The sequence below is a fragment of the Convolutriloba macropyga genome, chromosome 6, assembly GCF_964194025.1.
Source record: "Convolutriloba macropyga chromosome 6, txConMacr16.3, whole genome shotgun sequence".
NCBI classification, from domain to species: domain Eukaryota; kingdom Metazoa; phylum Xenacoelomorpha; order Acoela; family Convolutidae; genus Convolutriloba; species Convolutriloba macropyga.
The window spans coordinates 43,256,285-43,268,324 of NC_134473.1; the positions used below are offsets into that span (position 1 = coordinate 43,256,285).

The 12,040-nt window shown below is 40.3% G+C and overlaps 1 protein-coding gene across 1 annotated transcript; it reads left to right on the top strand.

The window, feature by feature from the left end:
* Positions 1–242: 242 nt before the first annotated feature.
* Positions 243–11,104, top strand: LOC142341697 (protein Jade-3-like). The gene is made up of 2 exons (XM_075392852.1): positions 243–800; positions 8,673–11,104. Exons 1-2 carry the CDS (start codon positions 284–286, stop codon positions 10,922–10,924), a joined length of 2,769 nt encoding a protein of 922 aa, XP_075248967.1. The 5' UTR covers positions 243–283; the 3' UTR covers positions 10,925–11,104.
* The last annotated feature ends 936 nt before the right edge of the window (positions 11,105–12,040 follow it).

Consider the following 12,040-nt stretch of genomic DNA (forward strand, 5'->3'; position numbering starts at 1 on the left):
CTCCCCCGACTTCCACAACTGGCTCACGAGGGCCCTGGCGAGAAGATTGTAAACAATCAACAGTCGCGCTGAACTGAACTGAACTGAACTGAATACTGCTAATACTACTAATACTACTACTAAACTAATTATCCAATGAAATAAATTGTAGTGATTGGGCGGGCAGAAATCTTATGTTGTTAGGGAGATCAGTACCATGCGACTCTACATGTGCGATTAGTTACGGTCTTTGTCATTATCTGGTGCTGAGTGTCTTGTTGACGGAGTAGATTTTTTTCTAGGTATGATGGACGAACAACACGAGAAAGTGAAATCAGTCTCGGAGAATTTCTGCACCGATCTCATTTCGGAAATGAAGGCGCCAGATTATGTATTGCTTCCAGGGTCCACCTTTCGATTAGCTGACCAATGGAGAACCGAGTGGGAGAGAGGAGTGCAAATTCCAGTTGACCAATCAGCGTCCAGGGATTTCTCAGTTGTCTCTGTAATGCGACAAAAATCAAATATCAGAACTAGCAAAAGACTTCTAAATTTCTTACTTCCAAAATGTTTAATTGAGTACAATGGAGATGGAAATGATTCTATATTTTCTGGGAAAAGGAAGCAGGTGTCAAAGTATAGCGTTGATCTACTTGATATTTATTGGATCCGGGAGTTCAGCATGTTTTTTAATTTGACCAATGCGAGCAGTAAGGTTTCTCTAGACGAGACGTTATTCGAGACCACAATGGAATGGCTCGAAACAAATTGCAACGAGGCCATGACTACATACCTCGGTGCTAACCGGGAAGCAGGATACGGTAATGTCTTGCATGTTTCATTGCTCTCAACGAAGTTTTAAGCATTTAGTGTAAACGTGTTTTTAATAGCCGCCCTCATCTTCTCAGCCGGCTATTATAGCGCTCCTAATTTTTTACAATTCAAAGAATTTGAATTGTATTTGGGCGCTGTCTTTTTTTAAAGATTTGTTAACACATTTTCATGATTTTTGAAGTCAAATTGGAGTGATTTTGGTCACGTCGAACGAGAAAGAGGAGCGAAAAAGCGAGTGGTTTTGCGGCGTGAACTTTTTTCACTCTAATTAATTGCCGCGAAGCGATAGCGGTTATTATTAGGGATATCGTGGTTTTTTACTTCGTTGTTGTTGTTTTAGCCATCTGCAATCCGATTGGCTTTCTTTGGTGAAGATCTAAGGCCTCGTCTCGTCCTGGTGTTCCGGTTGCGACTCTCCGGAGCTCTGCTTGTAGTGATCAGCTGGGGTGCACTTTCCTTGCTGGTCAATGCAAAGGAAACCCTGGTTTTCTGAGGAGGCCCAGTAACTCCTTGGCAGGTTGACGTCGCACCCTCTCTGCTATCTGCCGGAGCACGAGAGACCCTGGTTTGGCGTTGAGAGACCCAGTAACTCTCTTTATCCCTCAAGTTTAAAAAGTTCACTGCTTCATTCGGATTGTTCCATAGGTCTGTAATCTTCAGCCTAGTTGGATTCTTTGGACATTCAAAGAGGTGTTTCACAGTGTGTTCTTCGTTGTTACAGAGGGTGCAGCTGTTATGGATTTCTTCGTCTATTCGACTCAGATAGCTGTTCTGAAGTGGGCAGTAGCGGCATCATAGTTGGGCTGATCTGGTGCGTTGGAGCCTTGGTAATTTCTCTTCTTCAACTTGGTTGATTTCCGGGGAATCTCTCCCAGAAGCTTCGATTTTACGGCTGCTGCTTTCTTCACTGTAATGCAACACCTTTAGTCCACGTTTGTATTGTTCTGCTGTTACTGTCTTGGTTCCATTTGTTATTTCTTCAACTTTTCCAAATTCAATATAAAGGCTGGCCCTGATGTTTCTAGCGTTTACTTCATTGGCAACAGTATGATGGTCTACTCTGGTTGGTTGAAAGCTGCCCAGGAAAAACTGTTTTGACAACAGTTGGTTGTGCTCCTTCACAGGTATCAATATCGTTTCTTCGTGAAGGTGCTCCACTGGGGTTATTCGAACGAAACCAGTTACTGTGCGCAACGCTGCATTTTGTTTTGCTTGAAGAGAGTTCCAGTTGCTTTGACTCAGGTCTTGTGTCCAGATTTGTGCAGCGTAGTTGATAACAGATCTTCCTTTTGCTTTATAGCTGGTTCTTAACGTTTCTTTGGTGCACCCCCAGCTAGTACCATCCAGCGTCCGCATGACATTGTTGCGATTCGGGACTTTTTCGCAGACTTTAACATGTTGAGTGAACTTAAGCATATTGTCAAAGACAACTCGCAGTACTTTTGGTGTTTTTGTGACTGGGATTTTCTCTTCGTTTATGTAGACCTATGGCCCAAAACCGACTTCTTTTGACCAAGTTGTAAAGATGGTGGCTGTTGACTTCTCCGCTGAGAGCACTGCTTTGCAGCCACTCGCTGACCTTCAGGTATTCTGTGATCGTCACTGCCAACTTTTTGACATCTGGTCGGGAAGTCGTTATTGTTATGTCGTCTGCATAGGTGATGATCTTGACATCTTCCGGTGGACTGGGAAGTGATCTCATATACAGGTTGAACAAGAACGGGGAAAGTACTCCACCTTATGGAACTCCTTGCTTCACTTTCCTTCTTGTTAATTTACTCTCCCTGAATTCTGTATATGTAGATTGATCTTCCAGGTACGACAGTAGCCATCGTTTGAGGTAGTTTGGTAGACCTGTATTGAGGATATCCGTGAGCAATGAGCCATGACCAACCGCATCGAACGCCGCTTTAAGATCAAGCGCTACCATCAGGGTTCGATGACATGGTTTGCACTTATTGAGTCCACTCTTGATGTTATGATTCAGACATTGCAGTGATGTCGTGGTGGATCTCAATTTCTTGAATCCATGTTGGTGATCTTGTAGTTGAATGGACTTCTCGAAGTCTGGCAGTATCAGCTTTTCAACTAGTTTTGCTACTGGGGAAAGTAGAGCTAATGGCCTGTAGCTCTTTGCCTGCTCTGGGTCCTTGTCCGGTTTAGGCAGCGGGATCACTCTTCCGACTTTCCATAGCGCTGGGATCACCGATGAATCCAGGGACAGGTTGATCGGGTTTCGTGAGAAAACTAACTGCAACTGGACCAATGTAATGCAGGTGGATGGATGCTATGCAATCTGGCCCTAGGGCCTTAATTTTCTTGGTTGCCTTGAGTGCTTCGGTTACCATCATCGGAGTTAGCTCGACCTTTGCTTTCCTTAGTTGTCTGATCTTCCTTGCTGCTGCTTGTCGTTTGATATCGCCTACGCTGGGTGGGGCGTAAATTGCTGGTTGAACCAGTTTGCGCACTTCTTCGATTTGTATGCGATCTTCCCTTCAAACTCGATTGGCCTGTTTGCTCCTAGCTTCTGCTTCGATCCATTTAGCGACTGGATGGTGGTCCATAACTTGCTTGTTCCTCCTTTGTGGTCAACACCTTCTAGAAACTTGAGCCAGGCTTCGCGCTTATGGTTCTGAACGACTTTGTATTTTTTACTTCGTCGATGATTCTTACGATGGAATTGACTTTTTCGATGACTTCAGTGACTGCTACTGTTTTGCAGTTAAAATTGGTGCGCTTGACGCCATTTCTGCTTTTAGATCAATTTTTTGACTTACCTCAAAAAATGACTTTTGAACACTTATGGAACTTTAAATTGTATGAACATTAACTAGTTAAAGATCAATAGTGTGCATCTTAGTAGTGCCAAACTTGTATGCCCTAATTCTTGAGTATTAGTCTTGGAGTTTTTTTAAAATCAGATTTGAAAAAGCTGTTTTAGGGCTTTTTCCTTTTTGATCGTATGTGTCATAAAATTGACAGTCCGACTCTAATCGAAAAAGTCTAGTGGTCTATTAAAGGATTGGTGGTCGATCTGTCTATCTTATTTCTTTAGTTGTTTCAATTAATGGAAGGCCACAAGCGTCTATCGCGGCTATTTTCCGGCAATCTGGCGACTAAGTTTTTAAGGTAGAGTGAGAAAACGGTGTATGAACAAAAATTCTGAACTCACCTAATCAACTTTAAATTTTATGAACATTTACTAGAAACTCAATTGCAGAAAACCCTTAGAATTTGTACGTCAGAAGATTGTATTGTGTTGTTCAAGGAGTCTTAAGTGGAAAAAATCTGGGCAAAATGTCAGATGTACATTACAACGCGTACATTACAAAACAGTGCGAAACGTTGAAGTATTCCTTTGCCAGCCAAAGTTACAGATTAAAGTTATTTTTTTAAGTTATTTCTTTACAAATTAAGTTATTTCTAGTTGTCTTTTGGGCCCACGATTTATTGTGAAATTGAACTTCCCAACGCCAGTACCAGCGTAATCCCGTGAGGCGGAACGTGTTAGCCAAAAACTTAGAAGCCGTTACATTTGGTCCGCAAACCCGGAATTTCAATTTTCATTTTCTACAGAACTGAAATGCAAGCTGGGCGTAAGCGGCTTTAAGTTTGGTTGCGGGGTCATTCTTTGCCTTCGGAAATTCTGATGCGGACTGTAGATAAGTTGAACAATACACAGGACTTTCAGAAGGATGGATGGAAACACGAGCTTTTGTTTAAAGTAACTAAATCACTACTGAGGTGACCAACGAATAAGAACAAGCAATTGATCTTGTATTATTGTACGAATATTGGGAGAAATGTCTTACTTCTACGACAAGCAACTTTGAAACAAAAACACTTTGAAACCCCGTCAGTTCTCATTTCATCAACTCAGAACCAAAGATACATAAAATTTTTGATAACATACCTGGTTATATCAATAACTACTGAGTAACCTTCTATGTTCAGCAAGAAGCTTTTATACAACTACAATTACTTCACCCGACCTAACAAAATAATATTCCATCTACCACGATAATCCCAATCACTTTGACTGAATCTTCAACAGCATGGATGATTTTGACGCTATCCAACTATTATCGCTAAGGATGACTCCACACCAGTGAGGTTCTTTCAACAAAACATTGAAAACCTCCCACCCTCTTCGCTAGAGAACTTGCAGCTGTTGACGAAATTACGCAAAACGAAATTGATATCGAAGTTTTTTCTCCCCGTAGCGCTGTTTAAGAAGCTCATATCCATAGCGTTTCTGAAAACAGCTTTCCCCTTCGTCCCCAAACGACAACAGCTACACTCCGCTGTTTCGAACTCCCACCTTTAAAACAGAAAAAATAACAATTATCAACTATACTTTCCGATGTAAAAAAATTAACAATGACCAAAGAAATTGACAACAATGACCGAAGAAATTGACATTTGGACAGAAATGCATAGTTACGTTGATCCCGCCGATCAAATTGAACTATCATTCAGGCAATTTAACATCACAGTTTGCCTAAAAGTAGGAAGATCGTACAGAAATCGCTTTTTCAGAAATTTTGTTACCCTGACTGATGGCACAATTGTTATCTGGATTGTTCCCGCACCCGGTTTGCTAACACATAAACGCCACTTTAAGCCTACATGGGAATACTACAATTACATCCAACACTTCATAATAACATCTGCAGGCCTGTCATTAACCCATGATCATTGAGATTATATCAACTTGATCCCGAATACCCAGAAGCAGTTCGAGGTTCATAAGATGGACACCTCATCCTAAGCCTCTAACCAGACCGACACCTATTATCCCCCTACCCAAACTAGATGTTCCCTTTTCATGTTTTTCAATGTGGTCTTCGATGTCAAACTCTTAGATCCTACCCTGCAACACTTTCATACTGGTAAACCTTTTTTGACAATTCTACTCCATCAATGGCCTACTTTGAACCAGTTCATCACAAATATACCCGACTACGACGATTTATTAAAAACGGAAAAACTGTTTTGTTTGATGTTTTTAAGTTTGTTTATGTGCACCATGGTCCGCCAAGCCGAGGCGGCTTTAAACTGACCATCTTTGACGATTTTCATGATTATCATTCTTGCAGATGGAAGCATTATTTGTTTATCATTATATGTTGAATTTAGGGAGCCAGGAGCCCATTACCGCCAAACACGTGTTATCTGTGACCCCACCTTCTCCTAGGGCAACTATGTGCTCAATTTGCTGACCAACTCCCAGTCAGATACAATGGAAGGCTTATATGAACAAGATAACCCTTGTTAAATCCCCAACTTGCAGTCTCATATTATTACTTAACCACAAAATCACAATTAAGACTAAGTGGAACAATAAGGAAGCTGAAATGTTTGCGACGAATTTTCTGGGATGAATTAAAACGCATCAATTCACATTCAAGCTCTACCAGTATTACTTTGAATGACAACCAACCGGTTCTCCCACTGAGCAATTTGTTTTTTCTATTCTCCGAAAATTATTCAACCCGATTTAGACTACTAATATTTGCTACATGACTAAGCAAATTCACTTCATGGTTCCTAATGATCACTCATCTTGATTTTTTTGCCATATCCTACTTTATTCCACAATATTTAAATCATATTATTTGCGATGTTGAATTAGCTTACCATTGGCATCAGAAGGATCCTTGGGCTAAAGAAATGTCACCTCGACATCTGTCACTCTGGATGACACGTGTCGCACCCCAACGATTGCGAGTTGTTTTTGTCCTCTTCGACACCGTCAGCGCCCCTGTCGAAGCAAGCGACAACACGTGCCAGCAACATCAGCGGGCTGGCGTTCTTCTGTCCACTAGACAGCAGCGGAGACTCCTCCGGACAACAGACGAGAGACGGAGCCTTTCCTCGCAACGATAGCATAATATGCTAAGTTTCTTCTTGCAACGTCGACATCGGTCTCGTCAATAGCTTCACAACCAGTAACGAGAGAGGGGCCCGTAGTCAAAATCAGAACAGCGTGACAACACAAAGATGGCTGATATAGCAAGATATCTCAATCTCGGAAACCAAAACTGTTGGGCCCCTCTTCTGATCGTCCTCATGAAGAACTCGGGTGTTGACAAAATCTTCAGAAGCCAAGGATTGCCGCTTCTACAAATCTGGAAGACTTTTCATCAAACGGTGTCTCGGAAACGCTCGCGTCACCACCGATTTCGTATGTGACTGCGTCCACCACTCGTTCCATTGGAAGATCGCATCCTGTGTCTTAAAACGGATTCCTTTGAGCAATTCGGCTTCGGAGTCGAGTAATCACCAATAGAGAACGTCCACCCGCTTGACATTGACAGACCATAATATGGAGACAGCTCTTACAAACGCTCAGCTCCACTTAATGTTGGCATACTAGCTATGACGCTACCACTCGCGCTTGCATTTTGGCTGCTTTCCTACTTCTCGAGGGGTCTTCCATTGAATGTCAGTAGTTGCTCGTTCACAACTGCCAATGGTTCTTCGGCCAGCCATTTGCGAAAACCGACCCATTGAGTAATCTTCCGACGTAATCCCGCCCATGACTTGACGCCAGCACCATCGACTGTCGGCACTTTCGCCCAACCCAGTGCTCTCATTTTCTCCCGCCAAAAACATTCCTTCTTGAATTCATTCACCTGCTCCCGTAATCCCAACTTTATCTTTTTGGTGCTCATAGTTTTTGATACGATTGTTCCAATGATAATCTTCAATTTTAGTAATTCCCGTTCGTAAACAAAGACTTTTCAGAGCTCCAGCAAAGCTCATTAACAATGCAATACATTAATAATGTTGAGAAAAAAATCGGCATGGCGCCAATACGATTTTCCCAAAATCTCTCCATCTGTCTCTTTTACCAACCTGCCAAATAGAACTCAATGAATTCATTTTTCTTTCCATTCAAGCCCCCTTGGAGCCAATGGGACAGAAAATAAATTCGGCATTCCAAAATGAACACTAAGAATACAGATGAAAACAAAAACAGAAACCATGAAAAAAAAACAAACTTAGAAATCGCTCTTTTATGATGAATTACTCCCAGAATGTTCTTAACCCAAAAAACAAAACCTATCGAGCACCCCTAGTGCAGTACGCTATACGTTTTGTTTTGAATCAGTAGGTCCCGGGTTCGCTGCCCGGCTTCCGCCTTTTTTAGAGAGCCGTAATATCACGATTTAGCTTGATTTGTTGATAAAAATAGAAAGCGGAATAATTTTACACGCTGTAAAAATGTATAATTTTAGCTACTACCGCACCCCTGTTCAGTCGCTTGTATAAAGCACTCCTATTAACTTAGAAATTAACTTAGCAGAAATCAGAACGTTTTTACCTTGTACCCCGCACTTGGAAAAATTTAGCGAGATACTGAATAAAAACCTTGCTAGAAGGGTAGGAACACCATTAGCAAAGCCTCGTTAAATACGGGAGATGCCACAGTATGTGAGTGACGAGTGAAGCGAGGCGGTTTGAAATCTGGAATATGAGACCAATCGTATTAGCCGAAAACACCGCAACGTGAGACCAAATCTGATTAAAAAACACTCGGTTTTGGCTGAGGAGTGGGAATGAGCGACGCCAGAGTGATCTGAGGTCGAAATCGAGTGTTTTTATTAGATTTGGTCTCACTTTCCGGAGCTATTTTCTAGATTAATCTGATTTAGTCGCACATTCCCTTGTTGTTTTCAGCTAATACGATTGATCTCACATTCCGGGTTTCCTATATTACTGAACGTGTGTTCTGCCTGCTTCTGTTTTGTGACTAGTACTGTGGCTTCCTTATCGATGATTAACTTGCGACCACAAGTAGTTCCCTTAAAAACATCTTTGCTTGATTTTCACTTAGTGAAAAAATGTTACAGGCATCGAGTTTGATCTGGATACGCAATGTGCCGTATGTCTATCTGAAGAATCCAGCTATGACAACGAAATTCTATTCTGCGATGGATGCGATTTGGCAGTTCATCAAGGCTGCTATGGAATTGTTGATGTTCCCGTTGGCCGATGGTTCTGTTCAATTTGTATGTCCAATCTAAGTTCACCGCCCCCATGTGAGTTGTGTCCAGTAGTTAGCGGAAGATCAGCGGCCATGAAAAAGGTCAAAGGTCATCCCCATAAATGGTGCCATGTCGTTTGTTGTCTATGGATTCCTGAAACTTGGTTCCAAGACCCTCATCGTATGGACGTTGTTGTTAATTTAGAGAACGTTTCTAAAATAAGAAGAAGTTTAACGTGCTCTGTTTGTAAACAAAGAAACGGAGCTTGTGTTCAGTGTAACGACATTTCTTGTTCTGTATCTTACCATGTAACCTGTGCAATGAACTCCAAGTACGAAGTATCAGCTGAGTATGTGAACGAAGATAATGAAGCGCATTTTGTGAGTTATTGTCGCAAACATACGGAGGAAGTTAAGAAATCAAGATTGGAATCAAACAATTCTGCTAATGAAACGGAAGCCACTCCAACAACACACAGAAAAACAAGAAACTCAATGAAAAGTGATAAAGACGGCCACTCGTATACATTTCTTGCCATGACTCCCAGGAAGATTAAGCTGGAAAGAATTAAAACCCGTTTTTACACGTTTGTTGACTTGACTTCGTTGTACGCTTCCATAAAAGCCCCTAGTTTGGTTCTTGACGCAATTTTTGAATATTGGAAATTGAAACGTAAAAGTTTGAGCAATCAACCTTTGCTATCGTTTGCGAGTAAAGATGATCATTTGAACACTCAATTGGAAAAGTGGGGTGCCAACGGTATGAGGAACAACACATTATTTCTCACTTCAACGTACATTGACCTTAGAAGAGATATGGAAAAGTTAAGAAATCTTGTTCACATGATACACAGGCGTGAAAAACTGAAAAAGTCTTTCTTTTATAATGAACTTTTCATTTTCGATACGGATTTGATGAAGCGTGAATTGGAATCGACGCTAATTAATCAAAGTGTGGACCTGATCAAAAAGCCCTTGACACATGTCGAATCGTACGCAAGATACAATCATGGGGATTTTGTTATTTATGGAAATCGATATTACCCTCGAAAGAGTTTCCGAAGAAGTTTATGCGATGAGAATCAGAATCGATTAAGTAGCACAGATAGCGAAAGTGAACGATTCAAGCAAAGTAACGATTTGATCAGTTCAAAAAATTATTCACCTGATAATCGCAGTTTGAAACGAAAACTTGACACCGATAGCGAAATGAAACAAGAACCATTACCCGTTGAAATGCAAGGAAAGCGTTTAGATTTGCGAGACCTTGTTGATAAGCTGTTAGCTGCTTCTGAGTTCAACGAAAGACAAGAACAAGAGTCCAAATCAAATTTGACCGAACATCAGGAAGATTTGAACAAAAAAGTTCAAGATTATACCTCCAGCAATTCAGTTCAATCGATCTCTAAAAATAATTTGAAAAATGGACATGAAAAACACCAAATTTCATTTTATCAACTTTCTTCCGATTGTCTCAGTTCAATGGAAAGTAAGCAGAGGGTTACCAGAAAGTCACAACAGCTTGAAGTGGTTGCGAAAACCGAATCATCAATTCTCGCTCATCTGAATGAAATGAGGACCTCTGCCAGTAAAGAAAAACCAGCTCCACCAAGAGCAGTCGAGTACCAACAAGAGAATAAAGTATCAGAGGACATTTCAGGGAAACGGAAGCGCGTACGACCTTTAAAACAGTCGATTACAAAACCAGATGAAACATCAACTGAGGCTCACGAAAAGTCAATTAAGAGTGAAAACCATTCAGCTGAAAAAGTTCCAAAAGTTGTCCAAGTTTCAACATCGGCAAAACCGAGTTGTGAAGAATTTTCTCCTAGAAAAACAAGATCGAACATCGCTAAACCAAAACCGGAAAAATCCGTCAGTATCAAAACTAAACGCTATTCAAATAAAACTGCCGCGACATCTAATGAAACATTTAAACAGCGTCAAAAATTGCGCCCTGTGTTAAAGAAAAAGATAACCCACGAAATGTTGAGTCAAATTTTTGACAATTTCAGCGGCAGTGATGTACACGTTCAAAGAACCGGATTACGAACTCTGCGTCTTGGGACAAAAATTGTTCAGAAAAAAAATCTGCCTATCAAAACTAGCAAAAAATGAATTTGAAAATGTTGGAATTAGAAGCAAAACTAGAGAAGAAAAACTAAGTTTTGTCTCTTATGTATACTTATGTATAAATTATGGCGGTATACTTTGTTTGCTTGTATTGTACATGAATGTTTTTGCAATTGATGTGACTAAAACTTTCCCAAATCACTCGCAATATAGCTGCAACAATGATTGTCTTCATCAAACAGAGTTGAAACGATTTAGCTACCAAAATTTCTCTAAAATGAGTTGTCTTCCTGGCAAAATGAACTGATCGCATAAATTGATGCCGAACATTTTTCCGTTAACATCGAGAAATTTCAGAATTATAAAACATTTAACTGTTGCATGTTTCCTTTATACATTTATACAAATTGATCTGGAACTGAACCGAATAAACATCGAAAGAAAGGACATTTATTTGTCAGGTAAGCAATACTTTTACTATGAGCGAACGCCCGCCATCTATGAGTTTGCTACTGAATAGAGCTGTACATAATCTGAGAACGCGCAGATAAATGGGTTGTCTTTCAAATTGAGCTACCTGAAACAGTAAACGCGTGGAATATCTTACAAATTGATTGTGGGGCTGGTTTTAAGCATCCATGGCGAGAGCAGTTTAGACGCAGGAAAACAAGGAATTGTCTGTTCTACGTCTTTCAACTTTTACGTTTTTTTTCGAACAATTTTTAGTTGTCAAAAGCATAGGTCCAGCTGCAAGAGTTATCTGTATAGGTCACTACAGGCACATAGGAGGGGAGAACCGTATTTATAAAATATGTGCTTTTTAACCTATTTCTTCAAATGCGTAGATTCAAAAATTTATTACACGTATAATTTAAACTAAATCAAACACTTATTGAGATAAATAACCAATGAAAAAATTGTTATAGAGCAAAACACATCTAAGCCAACAAAGAATTAACAAAATCGATTATTTTCAACCAAACTTGTTCTTAACAAAAAACTGAAATTGAAAATGAATAATAATAATATAAATGAATTCAACCAATCTTGGTTACAACCAGCTTGTTAATCCCCAGATTAGGGGAGAAATCAAACGTTTCAATAATTAAAATTTCTCGAAAACTTTCCATCCTGAAGGGTAGCTTTTATATTTGAATCTTT